This window comes from Panthera uncia (assembly GCF_023721935.1).
Source record: "Panthera uncia isolate 11264 chromosome D3 unlocalized genomic scaffold, Puncia_PCG_1.0 HiC_scaffold_8, whole genome shotgun sequence".
Classification (NCBI taxonomy): domain Eukaryota; kingdom Metazoa; phylum Chordata; class Mammalia; order Carnivora; family Felidae; genus Panthera; species Panthera uncia.
This window is the reverse complement of record NW_026057586.1, coordinates 26,956,577-26,981,141: the sequence shown is the minus strand read 5'-3', so window position 1 is coordinate 26,981,141 and position 24,565 is coordinate 26,956,577. Positions and strand designations below refer to the sequence as shown.

General features: G+C 37.7%; 1 protein-coding gene across 13 annotated transcripts in view; it reads right to left on the bottom strand.

Moving 5' to 3' along the window:
* PIAS2 (protein inhibitor of activated STAT 2) overlaps nt 1-24,565 on the bottom strand; it is a 104,009-nt gene that overhangs the window by 24,377 nt on the left and 55,067 nt on the right. For all 13 annotated transcript variants that reach the window (XM_049620128.1, XM_049620126.1, XM_049620124.1 and 10 more), the window contains 5 exons: nt 15,482-15,616; nt 12,980-13,085; nt 11,533-11,606; nt 1,877-2,037; nt 538-671 (listed from right to left, as the gene is read on the bottom strand). In XM_049620128.1, the coding sequence (XP_049476085.1) occupies nt 538-671; nt 1,877-2,037; nt 11,533-11,606; nt 12,980-13,085; nt 15,482-15,616 (610 nt within the window). The remainder of the gene's footprint in view (nt 1-537; nt 672-1,876; nt 2,038-11,532; nt 11,607-12,979; nt 13,086-15,481; nt 15,617-24,565) is intronic.

The following is a 24,565-nucleotide window of genomic DNA, read 5'->3' as shown; positions in this document are numbered from 1 at the left end:
ACTCAGTGTGGGCAGATATAGGGAGTTGAAGGTTAAGCATACATCCTAGGTAAAGGCAACAGTCAAATTTCTTCCCACAAAGAAATGGAAACAGTCTGTTCACTTCGTTAGCAACTAACCTGTGAGCACCTGCGTGTACCCTCCATTGATGGATTATGTGGCCTAAGGACACCTAAACTTGGGGTTTCCCCCAAAAGTTTCAAAAAAAATTCTGAAAGCTATCCATAAAAATGTCATTTATAACTTTTCACTCTGTAACAAACACATTATATTAAAATGACTTGGGGTGATTATTTCATTTACTTTATATATGACAAATATACTACGAAAAAGCTAATTATAAGGTGACATACACTTTACCAAATTTCTTAAGGTAAGAGTAAAAACCGCTTGAGGGAAATTACGTATGTAACAGACGATCAAAAGATACAGTTCACAAACAAAGCTCCAAATGCAGGTCTAGTGGCCAAAGTTAACGATAAAGACAACGGTGCAGGGGTCTCATTGCTTTGCTCTCCGTGGCTATCCTGCACATACTTTCTATCTTTGTACACGGCTGGCTGGACACTTTCATAGCTTCTTTCTTCGGTCTCATTGGACACCAAGTGCCATCTTCTTGGAATTTGATCTCATCCACATCAGAACAGTCATTGAGAATTTCCATGAAAAGCCTATAAACCAATTAAGAAGTGCATAAATGTAATCCATGGCTTTGTTCAAAGGTGAGCTAAGTAACACATACTGCCTTGGAGACAAAAGTGATGCTATCTGACCTTTTTGTTTGTTTTGGTGTTTCAATACTTCACACTTTACAACAGCTGTTACACACCCCCCCCCCCCTTCCCCTCCTAGGTTTTAGATCTTTAAGGGGTTTACTGAATATCATCTAAGAAACCAGTTGACTAAATAGACACCTGGAGCCTCCTAGCCAGGACTGGTAGTAAAGAGCAACCTCCAGCATAACATACAAAACAGACATGAGCAAATATAAAGGTTATTATACAAAAAATAATTTATAACCTTATTATCAAGAAAAAATGTCATAGGGGTGGGGAAAGGAGCATTAGGGCCATTAAAAAGTCTCAATAAATTTAAAAGAACTCAGCATACAAATTATGTTCTATGACCATAATGAAATCTGAATCTTCAGAAAAATATGTGGAAAACGCCCAAATATTTGGAAACTAAACAAAACCACCAATGAGACAAAGAAAACATAAAAACATAAATTAGAAGGTATTTTGAACTGAATATGAAAATTAATAAAATTTGTGGAATATAGCTAAAGCAGTACTTGAAGGAAAAGTTATAGCATTAATCTTCTTATATTAGGAAAGGACTCAAATCAAACCTCAGCTTCTACCTAAAGGAAACTAGAGAGCAAATTAAAATGAAAGTACACACAAAAAGGGAAACAACAAAGAACAGAAACAAATAAAATAGAAAAAGAGGAAAATCAATCAAAACAAAAGGCTAACAACCTTCAGTAAAACTGACAACCTTCTGGTCAGACTGAAGCTCACTCAGAAAGAAACAGATCACCTGAGGAACCCTACGTATATTAAAGAAACTGCATTTGTAGTGAAAAACTTTACCACAAAGAAAACCCCAGTCCCAACCATCTTCACTGGGGGATTCTACCAAATATTTGAGGAGACAAAATACCACCACTTCCCAACTCATTTGTATGGGGCCAGGATTACTGTAGCATTAAAACCAGACAAAGGCATTACAAGAAAGCAACAGACGAATATCCCTCGTGAAATTTAGCAAAACAAAGCCAATGATAAAAAGGATAACATGATGCTAGACTACAAGTTACATGAGACTGTACTGCACGTTTCCACAGCTAACACTTATGCTGGGATACACTTACCCATCTAAAATTAGACTTTCATAGGCAGCCTTTTTGTCGCACACAGGACAAATCCAGGTGGGCTTCTTCTCATTCATTTGCAGATAAAGGGCAGCATCAAAACACTGTAGATGTGTACAAGTCACTGCACGGCATGGGATCGTCAGCCTCATTTTCCCTAACTACAGAAAGGGAAGACAACAGGGGAAACCTTTCAGAAAGGGTAGCAAAGCCTCAAAGGCAAGAGTCGGTCATAAAAGTCTGAAAAGATCTCACAAGAAGATCAAAATGAAAAAGATTTTCAAACCAGAATTTCTTTCTAATCAAGATCACTACATATATTATTTGTGTTCACTCACTGCCCTATGACTTTTAAAAGACTATTTCAGGGGCACCTGGGTGGCTCAGTGGGTTAAGCAAGCATCCAACTCTTGATTTCAGCTCAGGTCATGATCTCACAGTTTGTCAGTTCAAGTACCACACTGGGCTCTTCACTGACAGTGTGGAGCCTGCTGGGGATTCTCTCTCTACCTTGCTCTCTGCCCCTCCCCTGCTTGCACTCTCTCCCTCTCTCTCAAAATAAATAAACATTAAAAAATAAATAAATAAAAGCCCATTTCACTTTTTGAAAATAATTAACACGTAAATTCAGAGGCAGAGAAAAATACATATACAACAAAAACCTATCTCTTTCTCACCTGTTACCCTGTTTAGAGGGAACCACTATTACCCACCTCTTATATGCTCTTTCATAGATATTCTATGTATAACCCAGTGTGTATTTTAAAAATACATTTTCCCATAAATGGTGGCAAGCAATACACACAATTCTGTGCCATCTGTCACATAATACAACTTAATAATTATTTCACGTATATTCAGTACATAAAAAGCTACCATGGTATGAAGACATAATTGATGTGAAGTACGTGATATGAATGATCATTATTTACTTAACCAGTACCATCCCCTGGTGATGGACATTTAAATTGTTCCTAATATTTTATCACTACAAATGATGCTGTAATAAATAACTATAGGCTAAATTCCCAGAAGTGATATTTTTGGGTCAAAGGGAAAGTGCATTTGTGATTTCTGTCATACTAACAAACTGTATTGATTTATGCATATACATGCATTAATGAGCTTGGTTCCCCTCAACTTTGTCAACACAGTCTTATTAATTCACTTTGATCTCTACCAATCTGATAAGTGAAAACCACCCCATTATAATTGTGAACTACATTTCTCTTATTATAAGTGAAGCTGAGCTTATTTTTACTTTTTATTTTTAGAGAGTGAGAGAGTGAGTATGCGAGTGGGGCAGGAGGAGAGAGAGAGAATCTTAAGCAGGCTCCATGCTCAGTGCAGAGCCCGATACAGAGCTCGAGCCCATGACCCTGGGATCATGACCTGAGCTGAAATCTACTCACCCAGCCAGGTGCCCTGTTCTTTTTTACTTCTAAGAGTTATCTGTGTTTCCAAGAGCAGTCTATACATAACTTTTTCTCCTTCCTGGTTGGCTATTAGTCTTTGGTTATTTATCTACAGAAGCTTTACGTTAAGTCAGCTTCGTGTATGTGATATGAATTGCAAATGTGTTTTTTATTTACAAAAATGTTTTACTTGTGTATAATCACATGTGCTGATATTCCAATATACTTTTATATAATTCAGTGCTCTGTTCAATTCTTATTCCAATTGGGAGAGGTACACCAACATCAAGACACACACCCAGATTAGACAGAGTCTTTCAACAACCTTCCCAATACATTTCCTTTACAGAGAACCTATCAGTTTATGACCAGCTCTCTGTTATTCTGACAGAAAATGTGTTTCTCCCACTATGGACTCTAAACTCCACAAGGACAAGGTCCACGTCACTGTTCACCACTATAATCCAAGTGTCACAGCACAGTACCTGGCACACAGCATATGCGCAGTATTTGTTGAGCAAATGGTAGAACAAATGGAAAAAGACGGGGAAAGTGGCAAAGGGAACAAAGGGGAGAAAAGGGAGGAAGGAAGGACTTCTTTATATGCCCTCTAAAGTCCAGAAGAATTCACAGCAAAATTACATCGTTAACTTTGCCTGAAGGGTAGGATTTTTAGAATGTTCCTGTTTGTTTTTTTTCCCTTTTGGTTTACCTCTTATTTCTTTCTCCTAAAATGAACATTTGGTTATTTTGTAATTCAAAAGAAAATAATGTAGCCAGGCCATCATCACAGCCATAACTAATGTTTGTACAGTTCTACTTACACGCGAAGTGCAACGATGAGTATATTTATTAATCCTAGTGAGCTTTTAAACCTAACAAGTGTGCTACATGATCCATCTATATTATCATCCGCCCCTGAGAACACTGAGGCACAAAGAGGGTAGATAATGACGACCACTGCAAAGTCAGAAAGTGGCAGGGCCAATATGTGAACCAAGCAGCCCTGGCTCCAGAGTCTATACTCCTGATCACTGTGCTGACTCCATCTGAGGTCTAACTAGAATTCTAAACGGGATCTTAGAAGTTACCGTGATTCGTGCAAGTATGTAGCACAAACAACTCATTATTTAAGGCAGAAAAAACGTGAGAATAGAACTAAAATAGGCAATTTCTCTTCTTATGATACTCGCTATGTTTTCCCTTCCTTTAAATAACAAATTATCCCTTAAGTGATGTAGAATCTTACTGTGTGCTAAGGAGTTTTACATAAACTTCACATAATTTTCATAACAACCCTATGACTCCAGAAAGAGTAGTACCTATATTAATGCTTTTGAAATGAAGATGCTGAGGCTACATGAGACTACAAACACCACACTCACTGAGACACAGTGGCTGGAGCTAGAACACAAACCCAAATGTTTTTCACTTCCATGAGAACCCTCCTAGTTTTTACATCATACATGGTCCCGGTTCTCGGTTTTTAATTATCTATCCTTCCCAATTTTGCTAACAGTTTTTGTTCTGTTAGGAATGGATTTAGCACCTAATGAGATGATCACAGGGGTTCCCTCCCACCTTTCAATTATTAATATAAATAATTTTAATAGATTTTCTAAAATCAAACCACTGCATTCCTAAGAGGCATCCCTTTGTTATCACATATTATTCTTTTAAAATACTGGATTCTTCTTAAAGTACTGGATTCTAGTGGCTAGTGTTTTCTTTAGGAATTTTTCATCATTGCTTTTTTTTTTTTTTTTTTTACACACAATCAAGTGCCTAGAAATAACCGAAATAATAACTTTTTTTAAAAAGGTTGAACAAGTAATTTACACCATACCCAATCAACAAAATACCTACAGTGACTAAAATAAGATACATCTACACATTAATTTTTAAGATATACTGTTAATTTTAAAAAAGTAAAGCACAGAACCGTGCATGCAGCACGATTTTTTCCAATAAACATGCATGATTATGAACAATAAAGTTAAATCTAGAAAAGATGTATTTCATACCATTAGTAATAATGTTACTTCTGAGTAACAGACTGAAGCAATTAAAAATTTTTTATCTGAATACTTTTACAATAAAGTAGGTATTAATTGTCAACTTTCATAATTTATTCCTTTAAAATAATTCTCTAACTTGGCCTACTATGTTTTTTTTTTTGGCTACTAGTTCTTGAACTTTTGGCCTCAGAATCCTTTTACTCTCTTAAAAATCGAGAATCTCAAATAATTTTTATGTATATATTAATCAATATTTACTATAGAAATTAAAGCAGACATTTTTAAAACAAGAATACACAAGTACACACTACACCACCATCAGCTGACCCTTGTTAACCACCACTGTCTACTCAGGACAGAATGAGAGCAGAAAAAGGACAAACTGTGTCCTGGTATTATTATAAAAATAGCTTTGACTTCGTGAACTTCTTCGAAAAGTTTCAGGAGACCCCAAGTATCTCTGGGTCACACTTTGAGAATTTGCTTTTTATCTTCTTCGGTGCCATTTTCATTTCTCCTATCACTGCCTCAGAATTTCCACAACATACAGAACTGAAAACATTCACTGCTGTGGAAGTTAATGATCCTAAATTTAATCCTACTCTACCGTCTCTCAAGAGTTAATGAGCATTTCCCAAGTTAAAAAGGCATTTCTTACCATCTGGCCAAATGTGATCAATTTCCTAATACTGATCATGGTGTGTTAGTAAAAGAAATTTTGAATGTGTTAAATTCTATTTAGTCAGATGTCTGATGGATAACAGGCACCTGGGAGGTTCAGTCGGTTGACCACCTGACTCTTGATTTCGGCTCAGATCATGATCCCAAAGTCATGGGATTGAGCCCCGCATGGGGCTCCACACTAAGTGTGGAGCCTGCTTAAGATTCTCTTTCCCTCTCTTTCCCTCTCTCCCCATCTGCCCCTCTCCCCACTAGCACATGTCTCTAATAAAAAAATAACAAAATAAAATATTCTATTTAGTCAGATGATGGTGTTTTATGAATGAAATGGTTCCCAACCAATTCAACACTTTTTTTGATTTGTAAAATTTTTAAGTTTTAAATGCCAGTTAACAGTGCAATATTAGTTTCAGGTATACAATGCAGTGACTCAACAGTTTCATACAATACCCAGTGCTCACCGTATCAAATACACTCCTTAATACCCATCATCTATTTCTCCCATCCTCCACCCACCTCCTTTCTGTTAACCATCAGTTTGTTCTCTGTAATGAAGAGTCTGTTTCTTGGGGCACCTGGGTGGCTCAGTCGGTTGAGTGTCCGACTTCAACTCAAGTCATGATCTCATGGTAAGTTCGAGCCCCACACTTGGCTCACTGCTCTCAGTGCAGACCCTGCTTCGGATCCTCTGTCCCCTCTCTCTCTGCCCCTCTTCTGTTTGTGCTCTCTTTCTCAAAAATAAATAAAAATAAATAAAACCTTTTTTTTTTTTTTTTTTTTTAAGTCTGTTTCTCAACAGATGCTAGCGAGGATGTGGAGAATGAGGAACCCTCTTACACTGGTGTGAATGCAAACTGGTGCAACCACTCTGGAAAATGGTATGGAGGTTCCTCAAAAAGTTCAAAACAGAATCACCTTATGATCCAGCAACTACACTCCTGGGTATTTACCCAAAGTATACAAAAATACAGATTCAAAGGGGTACATGCACCCTGATGCTTACAGCAGCATTATCAACAATACCCAAACTATGGAAAGAGCCCAAATGTCCATTGACTAACAAATGGATAGAGGAAATGTGGTATATACACAAGGGAATATTGCTCAGCCATCAAAAGAATGAAATCTCACCATTTGTAACGATGTGGATGAAACCAGAGTATATTATGCTAAGTGAAATAAGTCAGAAAGACAAATACCATAGGATTCCACTCATATGTGGAATTTAAGAAATAAAACAGATGAACATATGGGAAAGAAAAAAGAGAGAAGCAAACCATTAGAGACTCTTCACAATAGAGAACTGAGGGTTGATGGGGGATGGGATAAATGGGTGATGGGTATTAAGGAGAGCTCTTGTTATGATGAGCATTTGGTATTATAAGTAATGAATCACTTAATTCTACTCCTGAAACCAATATTACACTATATATTAACTAACTAGAATTTAAATAAAAACATGAAAAAGAAAAAAAGGGTCTGTTTCTTGGTTTGCCTCTCTTTTTGCCCCTTTGCTCATTTGTTTCTTAAATTCCACATGAGTGAGATCATATGGTATTTGTGTTTCTCTGACTGACTTACTTCGCTCACCATTAATGCTCTAGCTCCATCCATGTCGTTGCACATGGAGAGATTTCTTTCCTTTTATGGCTGACTAATATTCCAGTGTGTGTGTGTGTACACACACCCCACATTTTTTTATCCATTTATCAGTCAATGGACACATGGGCCATTTCCACATAATGCTGCTATAAATATCAGGGTAAGGGGTGTGTGGTTGGCTCAGTCAGCTGAGCGTCCAACTCCTGATTTCAACTCTAGTCATGATCTCATGGTTCATGGGTTTGCGTCCTGTGTCAGGCTCTGCGCTGACAGCACAGAGCCTGCTTAGGATTCTCTCTCTTTCCCCTTCCCTCACTCATGCTCCCTCAACATAATAAACAAACATTTAAAAATAAGTATCAGGGTACGGGGTGCCTGGGTGGCTCAGTCGGTTAAGCATCTGACTTCGGCTCAGGCCATCCTCTCACGGTTCCTGGGTTGTTCAAGTGTCAGGCTCTGTGCTGACAGCTCAGAGCCTGGAGCCTGATCTGCTTTCTATGTCTCCCTCTCTCTGCCCCTCTTTGCTCCTGTTCTCTCAAAAATAAACAAACACTGAATCTCTCTCAGAAATAAACATTTAAAAAAAAATTTTTTTAAATAAGTACCAGGGTAAAATGTTAAGCAGAGTGTCTAAATTGATTTTCACTCTACTATAGTCTAATCAGTATCTATCTAAATTAATAAAGAATGTGTGTAAGTAAAAAATGGCCCAAATCAGTGGTTCCAAGCTATATATGAGTCAGAATCTTAAGAGATAAAATCAAATCCAGCTTCGTTTTTTATCCCCCAGCCACCCAGCCCATATCTGCAGGACAGACTGAAAACCACTAGCTGCTATCACTACAATACAACTCCTGTGTAAAATTCACTGTGTTCAGAAATATAATTACACACACTCAATCAGATCCCACCTTCAATAATGACTGTAAAATTACCTTTCGTAGGTCCCAAGGAGAGAGGCGTTGGACTGTGCTACCCACTATCCAGATTCATGTCTACTCTCAATCATTTTATAAACATACTGTGAAATATAACTAACATCTCTTCCACTACCTTAAAGCTATCATTTTCTCTCATTTTTGCCTCCTATCCCAGGGTTCACCTCTTATCCTTCCAAATGCCTACGATCCATTCTGTGCTTCTCTATTTCCTACCACTAAACCACATCCTGTGTTAGTTCCACAGGCAGCTAGCTGCACTCTTTTCTGCTTTCTTCAACTAATACCAGTACTGTCTCTTCCTCAAAACGACTGTCATTCGTTTCATTTGATCGAAACACCTGTTTGGTGTTTTAATTAATATGCATCGTATCCCACAGTTAGCTTCAACTTCATGTTACCACTACCACAGCCTGAAAAGAACCATTCATGCTTTTCTTAGTGCTGAACAAACCAGGTAGGATGAATACTTAAGCTCAAAAGACAGTCCAAGGAACAGACTTGTTTCACTTGTCAGCAGAGAAAGAGAGTATTTAATAAACTTAAAGCAGGATCTTGTTACTTCATCTCTTTAAAAAATGGAAATGTTAATGTTCTTAAACACGGTCAGCTTTACTGAAAAGAAACTGCTCCCTATTCTTATACAGAAGGAATCCTAACCACTCTGATATACCACCTTCACTATTTTGAAAATCTGAGAATCCATTAGTATGTTGGGCTATTGTGTTTTGTTTTGGTTGTTCTCATACAGAATGGCACAGTGTTTGAAGAAAAAAAAAAAAGGAAACAAATTAAAAGAATAAAAAACAAATGCCAAGAAAATAAGACAGAAAATGGCATCATGCAACTGTTAGCAAACTCCTCAGGTAAGTTGTATCGAAGCACTTTCTTCCTGACCGAACATTCTGCTACTAAAGCATAAAAATAATACAGGGCACCTGGGTGGCTCAGTCAGTTAAGCATCTGACTCTTGATATCCGATCAGGTCGTGATCCCACGGTTCATGAGTTCAAGCTCCGCATTGGGCTCTGTGCTGACAGTGTACCACCTGCTTGGCATTCTCTCTCTCCCTCTCTCTCTGCCCCTCCCCTACTCACTCACTCGCTCTCTCTCTCTCTCTCTCTCTCTCTCTCTTAAAATAAACAAACATTTTTTAAATGCTGCAGACAAATTAAAAAGAAAACAATAAAGGTAACATGAATTCCCTTCCCATATAGCGACTATGCCTAGAATATAGCCAGCAATTAACATTTACTCGATATACTAGTGTTAAACCATAAAGAACTGTCAATATTCAACTGTTTTTGACCAACAGAATGACAATTTCCTGTGTTTCAATTTAGTATCAATTTTAACACAAGAGGGAGGAAAGGGTAATGTGAAGATACTCAGAAGAACTCGTGCCTCAAGGTCTGCACAGAGCTTATAAGTAGAAGAGAAGGTCCCGGGTCCAAACACAAGCCCTACAGGACCTCTGCCTCCCCATCGGGGCATGAGTTGTGTTCCCCCCCTCTCCTAAGACTGCAGACATTCTCTCTGGGTCTAATAACCAGAGATTCCCAATTTCTAAGCAATCCCAATTTCATGCAATTCTAATCCTTTTCAATAAAGCTAAGTTAGTTCAAGTTAATGATAATTTAAAAAATAAATTCAGAAAGAAAGATATCTATAAACACCACTTTCCAGGGTGATAGAGAGGTGAACTTATAACCAGGATATATTTTAGCCCAGTCTGGCATTATGGCATGTTGTTCTGAGAACTGGAATAATGTCAGAAGATCAAAATTTTTATCCTTGTTCTACTCCTGTGTGATTTGGGTTAGCCAACCTCTTTTAGTCTTAGTTTTCTCATCTGCAAAGTTTTGCTAAGACAGTTAAATTAAGGACCATATGATAGGAACTCAACAAAGTATTCCCTTCTCTCCCCCTCCCTCTGACACAATTCTCTCTCCATGTAAAATATTGTACATTTCTCACAATGGTGGCTGGTCATGAGTTGCTCCCAAAACTACACTCCTGATTCCAGGACTTTTCTCATAAAGTTCCTCACATCTGGAAAGGGTCCCCTCCAACAGTACTGATTTTAAAGAAACTGTCATTCACTATTCCTGACCCCTCCCATCTCTTTGGTACTCTATTAGCAAGATTACATGCGGTAAGTACGAGTTAGCTTTATCTCTCAAACTAGACTCTTCACTTTCTGACAACTTCCTATCAAGTCCTCAGTATTTTCTCCTGAAATTAGCTCAGTACCAAGCACATAGGAGAATCTGAATGTTCCTGACTGATTTCTACCCCTAGCCTCTATGTAAAGAGATATAAAAATTATCGTGCAACTGGGGTGCCTGGGTGATTCAGTCGGTTGACCGTCCGACTCTTGGTTTCGTCTCAGGTCATGATCCCAGGGGTGGTGGGATGGAGTCCCATGTCAGACTCTGCACTGGGTGGGGAGCCTGCTTAAGACTCTCCCTCCCTCTCCCTCTCACCCCCCCTCTGTGCCTCCCCCACTCGTGTGTGTGGGCTCTCTCAAGAAAACAAAAATTATTGTGCAACTCTGAAGTATATTATAGATTAAGAATCTCACACATTCTAACTCATTAAACCAGAACTATCAATCAGCATTATCAGGTACTGGTAATTTTACTACTACTTTTCAATACTGTTTATATTCCGATAAAAGGAGCCAACTCTCTACATACGTTTACTGTTAGCTGTGGATGGTCTAGAGCAAAAAACTCTGACAGATTATTTTGAACCTACTAAATAAAGCTCTCTTCCCTCTTTGATACAATCTTTTAGGTCTCTTCTTGTTCAGTTAGTGCTTAAACAATGTCTGCATTCTTTAGAATTATAATGCTTAATCATTAAACTTCCTGAATGGAAAAACAACAAAAGTTCAGAATTCCATCATAATATATCATTCGTCCCACACTTACTTTTATAGGAAAATTAGTAATTTATAGAAAGCGAAACACCCCAGAATGTCTTGCTGCGTTACTTACAGGGCACATCAAGGATACCCGGAGGCTAGTTGTAGCAATTTCACTGTCAGGATCTGCAGTAAGTTTTTCTTTAACTTTAAAAAGAAAGAAAAAAGAATTTAAAAATTTTTTCAACGAACTGTAATAATTATGAACAGAATTATAGAAATATATATCATCTTATTGTTAATACGTTTCCCAAACATTTCCAATAGGTCAACCAACTATAAAAACATAAAAACCCCCGAAACATTAAGGATTAACATACTGAAAACACAATCCTACTTCCAGTATCAGGTTTAAGCATTACAAACTTGCAAACTCTAGATCACATGTTTAACTGAATTTTTAAGTTTCCTTTTAAAAGTAAAATTGCAGGTAAGGAAGAGTTTCAAAAACAGAAAGGTGCTTAAGGCTTCAGAACAATCCAACGGTTAGGAAAGGCACTTGGAAACCAGCAGTACTCTGGGCTTTAACGCTTTCCTCACACACACTCATAACTTTATTAGGGAGTAATTTGTAAACAGAAGGGGCACAATATTCTTACACTTCCTTTGACAACTGAAAACTACAATGGATGTGGAATGTCTCTGCAATTTTATTGACCAGGTGATGTATACAAGGTACCGTATACACAAGCTAACAATTATACGTGTGGCCTTTAGGTGCCTAATTCTCAACACCATGCTGAGAATACATCAGGAAATGGAGGCCGCTGAATCCGAACAGGGCAAGCAAGAAGAACTACGGGCTTCTCTGGCTTCCCGCTCCAGGCAGGAAGATGCACACTGTGTCATTTCAGGAGATGAGGATGGTTTAAGTACAAGAAACGCAACATCATTTCAACAGCCCTACTTGGCTCCCTTTTCAATCTGTAGATCCTCTTTTCCTTTCCGGTTCATTCAGTTGGTATGGAAGGTAATTTGAGGGAAAATATTCTCTTTCCCAGGAAAATGTCTGTTCAATTGAATTAAGTTACTGAACTGAATTATTTACAGTTTGGGTTAGACTTTTTCTCTATTATTACATAAAACAAAACATCTGAGAAGGCAAATACTGTTGATAGTTATCAACATTCTTCTGCAAAAAGAGCCTCTTATTTAGAATTTTTTAAAAGGTACATTCTATTACACACTGGAGGTTCTGAAGACTTGCGTTTCTATTTGCAAGTCAATGTATGCATCCAAATTACCACCAACCTGACATTTACCTAAATAAATTTTCATGAAAAACCCCAAAATCAGACTAGTTGGGATTTTAAAATTGATCCACTGGGAGTGATTTCTAAGAGAATGGTTTTGCACGTTAGAGGGCTCTGTTCTTAGAATACTTTTAACTCAAAATTCATTTCAAGTTTCTAATAATTCTTCCCAATTATTCCTGTATTGATGTATATGTGAGGCTTGCTTTTTTTTTTTTCCTCCCCATTAAAGCATCTCATATGCTTAGTCTTACAAACATTACTTACTTAGTGCTCTGGAATGATCAGGGTTTCTAATACCTTTCATTTTTAATCTCTGTAATAACATGGCTGACGTGAGCTGTCGTACAAGATATACAGACATGGAGTAATTCTACAAAGAAAGATAATCTGTATTAAAGACAAGAGATAATAGCCTATTTACAAAAAATACTTGTCTAAAAATTCTGGTTGCTAAAAATAACATTCAAGATAACTTTCACAGGAAGGCCAATGACTGGGAAGGGGAAAAAAAATCAACTCAGCTATTTTACAGAAGATAAAAACTCAATCATATTAAAGGTATTTCTAAATCACTTACCCCTTTAAAACATCCATGTGAAAGATAACATATATCAGTAGTTTTCAAACTGTGTTTCTAATTTAGCAAAACTGCTATCTTAGGGGCAATGATGATATGAATGAGAATGTACCCTCTCATACCTACTTCTAACTAAAATCGTTCTGTTTTTATGTATTGGAACTGTCAGAATATTTTCACTGAAGAACAGGTTCCACTGCAGAAAAAAAGTTCAAACACCAGGGATGTGAATTAACACTTCAAATCCAGAGTTTCAAAGTTCCAATTCTGGAAGAAGAAACCACTTCATACATGGCCTTGAGCAAATCTTTAAATGAACCCAATATTGGCTTTCCTCTAAGAAAAACTCTGACAAATTAACTCCTGTTCCCAAATGCACATTAGGGAAGGGACAGCTACTGTAGTAAATAAGACACACGGAGAAACGATAAAAATCAAAAAGACAAGCCCAGAAAAAAAAAACAGCATCCAATCCCATACCTCTAGGATCTGGCACAAAGGAATCTTCGTTAGCTATTTATAGAGCTATGAAGAGATGAAATATAATTTTACCTACATACTAAAAATCTCTTGCAATTTGACTACATATCATATTCAACTGATTCTACAATAAATGGAATACTTTTAATAGTTACCAAAACAAGTATTTTAAATATTATTTTTAATGTTCTGCAACAGTCCTTGTAAGTATCTGAGGAGTACCCAATATAGTGTGCAGGTTTTAAGTCAATTAATCATTTTAATTATAAGGAAAGAATATTATTCCCATTATGTGGCAAAAAAACCCTTCCAGGTCTTCCATGTCTACAATCATTTACTCAAAAATCTGCAAGTTAATAATTACTTCAAAAAGATATACTCTTCCATTCGAATCCTTCTCCTAAGCTTTAAAGCCTTAATGCTTGCTCATTTAACAACGTTCCTTGCATACAACACCCACTCTCAAGATTTTACTTATTCGTTAAGTAGGCCTCAGGAAATCAAGCAACTTTGCTAAAATCAAACAAGGGCCAACTTGGGACTAAGCCAAAATTTTCTGAATCCTTATCCAATGCTTCACTACATTACACATTCAGTTTGTGAAAATGAAAAATATCAGGAATCAGTGCCCTATGATAATAAAGACAAGTGAACAGTAACAATTCAAATATGAAAGCTCAAGAAAACAATCATTAAAGAGATAGTAATATTTTTATAGTCCAAATATTAATACAAAATATTCTTTATGTCCAGCTCTGCAACTGCCTTGGTGACACAACCACAAAATTCCTGCTATAAACATAGGACTCGATTTCTCCATCCATATAATAGGAATATTACCCTTTACCTCTATGAAACAGCAAGATGAAAGTTGATGTTCAGAAACTAACTGAAATCTCTTTTGCCATTCTATTATTTCTAAATATAAACAAATAGTTCTAAAATAGAAATCCCATGTTGTATTAGTCAGTACCCCATAAATGATAATAACACATTTTGAGACTAAGAATTAGTAGAAAGCCAGGTTCAAACATAAAAGTATTGAAAAAATAATGTATTTTCATAATTCAGGGATGTGAATTAACACTTCAAATCCAGAGTTTCAAAGTTCTGATTCTGGAAGAAGAGACCACTTCATACATGGCCTTGAGCAAATCTTTAAATGAACCCAATATTGGCTTTCTTCTAAGAAAAACTTTGACAAATTGACTCCTGTTCCCAAATGCACGTTAGGGAAGGGACAGCTATATTATGAAAAAATAATGTATTTTTCACCATGTTATCTGAGGAAGCTGTTCATGTAAAGCTTGGAATGGATTATTTCCAACCACAACATGAGCGCATTTAAACATCTTCCTCAAAGCCTGATAAAGCTTTGTTCCCCTTCATAAATATATAACATCATCCAAAGTTTCCAGTTTCTTAGAACACCACTTAAACACACAAACACAACTGTGATTAAACAATTTCCTTAAGAAATACTGTAATTACACTCACTTCTTTTCCAAGAAAATAAAGAGATGGCATTCAGGAAACCTGAAACTTTTTAACCTTGAGAATCTCTACATCTCCACCCCAAACTGAAAATGACTGCTTCTTGGAGATTACAATCAGAAAACTGACAAGTTAGAGCTAGTAGCATGAGCTAAGAAAAAACAAATCAGCTCCTAGTGAGATCACGTTCAGGCTACCCAGAAGAGAGTCTTTACCTTTCCGATTTCTGATGCCCACGAAATGGAAATCTGGTTTGGCACAGCTGAAGATAACCTAACTAAAGATGTAATATTCAAAGGGCGTCCAGGGCGCTTCTGTTCAATCCCATTTTTAGGTGGTGGTGCATAGCCCTAGAACCATAAGAAAGAAAAATAATTTTATATTCTCTGCAGGGGATCAAACATCTTCTCCAAGATAGATACAGATTTGCCTGATTTCACTTATATTAAGTTATTCTTTTCTTATCCTGGAAATCATACAGTTGTCATCCTAAGTTCACCAACCCAAAAGAGGAAAATGATCTTCTTAAAAACGTTGTATTTTGGGGCACCTGGGTGGCTCAGTCAGCTGAGTGTCCGACTTCGGCTCAGGTTCTGATCTCATGCTTCAAGAGTTAGAGCCCCGCACTGGGCTCTGTGATGACAGTGCAGAGCCTGCTTGGGGTTCTCTCTCTCCCTCTCCCTCTGTCCCTCCCCTGCTTGCTTGTTCGCTCTGTCTCTCCCAAAATAGAAAAATAAACTTAAAAAAAAAAATGCATTCAAATACTGGGGATGGGAAAGAGGGAAAACAAAGTCTGGGAATTAAAGAACAAATTAATGCAAAAATAAACTACTGGGACTACATAAAAATAAAAAGCTTCTGCCCAGCAAAGGAAACAATCAACAAAATTTAAAGACAACCTACTGAATGAACGATAGTTGCAAACGATATATCTGATAAAGGGTTAGGATCCAAGATCTATAAAGAACGTAAACAACTCAACACTAAAAAAAAACCCCAAAGAATCCAAATAAAAACCGGGCAGGACATGAACAGACATTTCTCCAAAGACAACATACACATGGCCAATAGACACATGAAAAGATGTTCAGCATCACTCAACATCAGGAAAATGCAAGTCAAAACCACAATGAGGTGTATCACCTCACACCTGTCAAAATGGCTAAAATCGAAAACACAAGAAACAAGTGCTGGCAAGGATGTGGAGAAAAAGGAACCCTTGTGCAAACTTCTGGTGGGAATGAAAACTGGTGCGGCCACTGTGGAAAAGAGTGTGAAGGTTCCTCCAAAAATGAAAAACGGAACTAGGTATCTATCCAAAGAATGCAAAAATACTAACTCAAAAAGATATATGCACCCCGACATTTATTGCAGCACTGTCCATAATAGCCAAATTATGGAAATAGCCCAAATGTCCATCAACAGATGAATGGATGGATAAAGAAGAGGTGGTATATATGTACATTTTTAAATTCAGCCATAAAAAAATGAAATCTTGCCATTTGCAAAATGGATGGAGCTAGAAAATATAATGCTAAGTGAAGTGAAGTCAGAGAAAGACAAATACCATAGGATTTCACTCGTATGTGGAATCTAAGTAACAAAACAAATAAGGGACAAAAAACAGACCAAGAAACAGATACCTAACTATAGAGAACAAACTGACGGCCACCAGATGGGTGTGGAGGATGGGTGAAATAAGTGGTAGGGATTAAAGAGCACAGTTATCACGATGAGCAGTGAGCAATGTGTAGAGCTGTGCAATCACTATATTATACACCTTAAACTAATGTAACACTGTATGTTAATTATACTGGAATTAAAATTTTAAAACAATAAAATTAAAAAAATAATAATAATATATATTTGTTGTAGTTTGTGGGGAAAAAAGGAACAAATTAATGAATTTCAAAGGAATTACTAAAGTCTTATGAATAAGAAAAAAGCTCTCCACTGCCTGCTCTCCAAGTAGAAAAGAAACGGTCACCTTTAAAACCAGATCATGTTGACAAAGAATAATCATTATTTCAATTGACATTAAACTAGCTTGATGACTCTAATACTGGAATTTAAGCTTTATTCTACTTTTTCCAGTTAGTATTTGTTTTAAATAGCAAGTGTACTCATTTTTGATTCACATTACACCCAATTCTCAATTACCAAAAGACTCTTCAGTTTGTAATTTTCAAAAGTAAACTAATATATTTTTTAGAAAATTAAAATTTCTGGGTGGCTCATCGGTTAAGTGTCTGACACTTGATTTCAGCTCAGGTCACGATCCCAGGGTTGTGATATTGAGCCCCAACACCGGGCTCCATGCCCAGAGTGGAGCCTGCTTAAGATTCTCCCTCTTCTTCTCCCTCTGCCCCTCCCCCACTCATGCGAGCCACAGGCACTCCCTAAAAAAATTAAAATAAATAAAATAAAATAAAATAAAATACAATGAAATAAAATAAAATAAAATAAAATAAAATAAAATAAAATAAAATAAAATTTCTTAGCTGTGAAAACATCTATGTATTTAAAAAAAAAAAGCAAACACCATATCTTGGTATGTAATTTAACTATGTACCACTGAGAAGAAAAAAATACAAAGTTAGTGACACAGTCTAGCATATCACTACTTATTTCTGCATGCACAGCAAAGAAATATAAGCAAAATGAATTGGCTAACGTATTCCTTTTAAATACACCGAAGAATCTTCTGAAGGACTTTTCACTCAGTTATCACTGCATATGTTTCATGGTATCTCCCAATACACCACCAAGAGCTCTGGAGATAAAAGTATTCCTTAAAACTATATTCTATTCCACTAGCGTCTCTCAGATTTCCCAGCAGGACTGACACCCTTAAATCAGCATGTGTTAATGCTGATACAGTCTGGATCTTATGACAATGTACTGATCAAAGGTTTTCAAACAACAACCAGGATTCATGAACCTTCCTTAAAATGTTCTTAAATCATTTATTGGCTAAAAAACCCAAGGAAGCCAGCTAACCAGTCATGCCACAGGAACAACATCAAGGCTGCACAAGTATAGGCAATGACAATACATTACAGCTGCCACCTGGTAATCGGCAATTGTAAGATACCTCTGGGTTTTGGTGATGTTGAAATATGCATGTTATTAGAAACAATGAAATATAGTATTGGTGGTATTACACAATTAGGGGACATCCTTCACTGCCTCATAGGAGATAGGACAGTAATTATTAAGTGGGAATTCACCTAACTTGCAATCTACAACTTGCATCAAGACTCTGAAAATCACTGAAAACAGTTTGAGCAGGGGAGAAGAAAGTCAAAGAGAATAACTTAACAGCCATTTATACTATGAAAAGAGAAATTGTGTGTGTGTGTGCCTGTGTACATGTATGTAGGAAGGTTATGCCCATCTAAAGTTGTTCAAGTGAAATAAAACAAACAAACAAAAAATCATTCCCTTATAAAGAGACTCTAGGAATTGGTTCAATGAGCAAACAGTATAAGGAATATCAACACCAAGATCTGGGTAATTCTGAACGAAACCTGTTTTGTCTGTTTCTGGCCTGGAAGTTAATTTGGTCTTCTGGTATGTCCACTGGTAGGTTAACCAAATAAAACAATGGTACAGGGTCTGCCAAGATGATAAAAATAACACACGAACTTGCTAAACAGTGAACTCTGTAAACTGGAATCTGAGACACCGAGCAACAGCTTTAAGTCAGTATGACACAGGAAGAGAGTGCCAAGAGCAGGGAGAATAAGAGACTTTAAAAATGAGGTTGTTTGCAAACGCAAAATCAATTATGGTACTAGTCTTAGCCACCTAAAGTATTTTAAATCTATTCTCCATCCCACCTGACCAGTTTGATTTCATTGGTAGTTCTGAGTTACCTGTTAACTTCTCTTCTCCTGAGCATTAGCATCACCTCCACTCAATCATCAATTACCTGGTTACTGAGAACAGGTTATATAATTGCAATTTTCTAGAATATAAATGTATAGCTTTAATATATTTCTAACAATCTTCCACAGCTAAAGCAAAAATAAAATTAAGTTCTTTTGACAGGGGACCTCTGGAACAAGTTTAAAAGCTTTCTTAAAAAAGGCTGCCAGAGAGCCAGTAAAAGTCTGTTAGTGTCAACCTAATATTCCAATAAAAGACTCAAAAACGTTCTGTGCTGTGCTGTATGACATCCTACCTGACTGGTAACTTTGACAAAAGTTGACGGTGTTGTTCCTTTACCATTTCCCCCTATATTTTCTTATTTTTTTTTTAATTGAAAAAAAATTTTTAATGCTTATTTATCTTTGAGAGAGAGAGAGAGAGAGAGAAAGAGAGAGGTTGAGCATGGGAGGGGCAGAGAGAGAGGAGACACAGAATGTGAAGCAGGGTCCGGGCTCTGAGCCATCAGCACAGAGCCCCACTCGGGGCTGGGACTCACTGACCATGAGATCATGACCTAAGCTGAAGTTGGACGCTCAACTGACTGAGCCACCCGGGAGCTCCTCCCTGACATTTTCTAATTACTACTACTACCACTACCTTAAAACTACCAACAAAGATTTACTTTTTTACTGCATTATAAAAATTGTCAAGGGGCGCCTCGGTGGCTCAGCCACTTAAGCATCCAATTCTTGGTTTCAGCTCAAGTCATGACCTCATGGTTTCATGAGTTTGAGCCCCGCATCAGGCTCCACGCTGAGTGCAGGGCCTGCTTGGGATTCTGTTTCCCTCTCTCTCTGTCCCTCCCCCTTTTGCAGTGTCTGTCTCTCTCAAAATAAATAAACTTTAAGTGTTTTCAAGCATACACAAAAGTAGAGAGAACAGGAAGTACCCACCAACTAGCTTCAATAATTATCAACATGTTGCCAATCTTGCTTCATTTGACTCTGGCTCCACCCGCAGCCCACCCAAAAATACACACCCTACCCATATACACATTTATTCTAGACATGCCACTTGATCCATACTTTTATACACATCTTTACTAACATCTTTCAAAATAAAATCACAACCTTACAAAATTAACTTCAATTCTTAAAAACTACCTAATATCCAGTCTATATTCAAATTTCCCAACTGCCTCAAATGGTTTTTTTATTATTGAACATTTCAAACATACAAAAATAGAGAAAAAAGTATAATGAATTCCTATATACCCATCACTCAATTCAATACTTTAATACTTCCATCCCAGATTATTTTAAAGCAAATCCCATACATATCATTTTATCCATATACAGCCTGGTATACAAGATGTCCTTTTACAGTCTGATTCAGAATCCAAACCTTAGTAGGTTCTGAATCCACTGATTCAGAATCCAAGCCTCACACTATGCTTAGCTGTCTCTAAAGTCTCCTTTATTTATATGTGTGTGTGTGTGTCCATATATATATATATATATATATATATATCCATATATACTATATCCATATCCATATATACTATATATATAGCCCATATATATATGTCCATATATACTATATACAATATATACTATATATATAGTCCATATATATATGTCCATATATACTATATATAATATATACTATATATATATATGTGTGTGTATACACTAAAGAATAATGTATGTATGTGTATGTACATATACATACATTATGTGTATGTGTATATACATACACATACATATATATACACACTAAAGAATAAATTTTATTCTCCCCCACCCTCGCTTCTTCTTTTCCAATGTCATTTTCTGTTGGAGTTACCAGGACTTTTGACCTGAAGAAAGACCTTACTTTCTAAATAAGGCATATTGCTTCCTCATGGTAGGAAGTTCTGTTGTTCTATCTCCTGTACACGTTTTACTGGTAATTAGCTATACAGACTTGATTAGATTAAGATTCAAGTCAGATTCAGACACAAAACTTCAAGGGGAGTGTTACATACTTTCCATTGCACCACATCATGAAGCACATGAGTTTGCCCCATTTTCAGGGATGCCAAGATTGAACAGGAATTCAGCTCATGTCAGCCGATCCCTCCACAGTAACATTCCCCCATCAAGCTTTGACCTAATGGTTTTCGCATCCATTGATGGTTACCTAGAGTGATTATATAATTAGAGATTTGAAAAGAACAGTTTTCTCATCCATTATTCCCTTTGCTTATATTAAAATTTTTCCTTAAAAAACTCGACCATGTCAATATTGGGTTACCATGAAATCAATGACTCTCTCTGCCTTTACCAATTTCAGAATAATGAATTGGTGCAACTCCAGCAGTTTATTTCAGCATAATTATAAACTTGATCATGTATGTGATGGTTTTGAGTCCACTGTAGTAGTTTTTAGATGCCAACATTATCCCATCTTAAGGCCAAAGAATCTCTTCAAATTGGGGGACAGAGGTATATGTTTAAAAGAAGAAAATGCTGACTTTACCTCCAGATTTACTGTGAGGCAGACCATCTGCATGACTAATACATACAGGAAAAAAAACATATATCAGAAAAAAGAAATCCATGAACACAGAAATAGAATATATTAGGATAAGAGGCCTAGCACTGAGAAGAATTCTGACTGCACCAAGAGGAAATATTTGATTTTTGTCAGCTGAATTGTAGCACACGTCCTCGCCATTCTACAAAATCTTTCCGAGTGATACTCCCGCTGTCAATCCACTTCTACCACCCCCCAAACTTACAGCTCCACAGAATGACAGAAATTTCTCAAAATCTGTTTAAAAAGAAAAATAATTAATTCAGTCTCTCACAATAACTCTAATAAGCAAGGAGGATCTTTCCCTCCCCACCCCTTCTGTCCTTAAAAACATAAAATGTTCTCATCTTGCTGTCAGTCTGGAAGTCAAAGATAGGGTGAGGGGGATACTCTCAGAGACCACTTCATTTGTGTCTGTCCATGCTGCACTTGTCATTCCACAAGTCCTGCTATGAGCTGCTTACTGCTGTCCCTGTATCAAGGTAATCTGGAAAATCAATGCATGAAGGCGTCTCCTAAAACTTGTTATCATGACACGGGTAAAACCGCACAGAAACTGCTTTCATCGCTATTTGACCCTTAAGAATCTAGGGACACGATGTTATTATCAAGGTTATACCCTTTCTCATTCAGTTGTCTCCTTGTATACGCAGTATCAGGGTTCCATAATGACTGAGTGCTGCAGTAAGGTCTACACAGAGGAACTTGTTCCAAGACACAAACTCAAATATATTCACAGTTCTCATGGGAAATTCCATGACTGTGTCAAGCTTATTCCTCTAGGATTTGCTATGCAATAAACTAGGATCACAGGCAAGCACCACATATTAAACTTCTTTGAGACCTGTCAATGTTTCTTATAACTGGAACAAAGTCCCTGAGGATCTTCATGGTGGTGAAGAGCTCAATATATTAATTCCCACAAGGTCACTGGAGTTTCCTCTTCTGAGGCTGCAGTATACTCAACATGATTTTCATAAACCTGCTTCATGCCAGTAAACGCTCCATATTTCATTACCTCAATCAATAACAATTGTGGATCAAGAGAGGGTTTGAGGAGTTTTCTATCAGTTGCATATAAATTTATGTCAGTCGTTCACAGAAGTTCACAGGGCTGAAAAGCCTCTTTGGGAGAGGCTGGCATTTGATTTCAGGGATGGCCCTATCAGGGTCAAAAAAAGCCCCCCCTACCCATCCCCAAGCTCCCACTGCTTTGTTTTTAAAATCTGTCTTTGCCTTTGTCCTAACACTCCACTTCTTCACCTCCTTCACAAGTACTCAGGGAGCTGCTGCAGGGTCCTCGCTCCAGAGGGGAAGGCCAGATTCATCACACAGTAACTGATCTGTTCACAAACAGCCTCATATAAGTACTGAAGGGTTAGCTGGTGCTTTGGGAAAGAAACCAGCAGTAACTGAGTAACACTGTACCAGAGAAAGTACTCCACTGCCTAATTTCTTCTCTCTCAAAAGGACTGAAAGAGTGACAAATTCAGAGATACTCAGAGTTCCATAATGGTGCTGCAGATCTCATGGATGAGGACATCATTCCAAAGCATAACACTGCTGTATTTGGAGTATTTTGTGGAACTGGTGTGTGCACCCACCATATTTTCTGCAGCAAAGCCAGAGTGTCCACAGAACCTCACACATTTCAGATAGCCCACATCACTGGCATAGTCATATACTGGACAGGTCTTCAAGGTAGGTCTCATAGACACCAAAAAGATCTTCACAGTTAGCTCTTTCTTCAGGGGTGGTGACAGAGTTAAAATAGCAATGAAAGTCAAGGGTCAAAGAGATTTTAACACACCCCAAACAAAGAAAACTGGATATGAACAGCCATGGAAAGTGTGCACAAGGGGTTCCACAATCTGTGATTTTCTCAGAATTCCTCTGCCACACATCTGGCCACCCACCGGCATCCTCTGGCTCCAAGTAAAACTGCTTCTCTCCTTAGTTCAGATCTTTGTATGATCGATCCAGATAAAGGACAGCTCCTGAGAATCCACTGTGGCTAGCTGCCAACAACCCGAGAAGCAAAATGTCTCACCTGGGTTTTGAACATGCCAGAGGCCATGTAAGCATTCCTCCTGACCACACCTCCTCAGCCTCTGTAATTTCCCCTCTCATCCCCAAAGGACGAGCTCCATGCTCTCAGACCCACGGACATCTTTCAAAAGGACTCAGGCGGCAACAGTGCAGTGTTGCTCAAGCTCTTAGGTACCTCTCAGGTCTCTAAACCCACAAGCTGTGAGGAGACAAATGGGACTCCTGACGACCAAGTCAGATCTTTGACTACAAGGACTGGCTTTGGTCATGGGCTAGCTTCACTTTGGGGGCACAAATACCATCATCTGGCTCTGGTAGAGCCCAGAGTCCTGGACCATGTTGTCCGGCCTGCTTAGCTATTCACGAGTGCTGCTTCTATTATCTACTCCAGAGCCAAGTCTCGAGTGCTCAGCAGGGATGCTAAACAGCTCCCCTAACTCCTTCTCTGTAGTCACGATGTTTCTGCTGTGCTGGAATGGCAACTTAGCATACTGGTGGAATCAGTGTTCTCACGGCACGTCCTCAGTTAAATACACCTCCACTTGGTAGTGCCTGACAAACAGGCCATGCTCTCCTACTTTTCTGATTATGGCTTTACTGAACAGCTGCACTGATTCACTGGCTTATTCAAAGCCTTAGAGAAGACAGATACACAATCAAGTTCAACAATTAAGTGTTATTTTTAGATCTGACTAACAGGATTTAAAGAGTCTAGAGTTATCTATCAGGCCAGAAACAGGCTGTTCCCACTGTGTGTGTGTGTGTGTGTGTGTGTGTGTGTGTGGTGTGTGTGTGTGTGT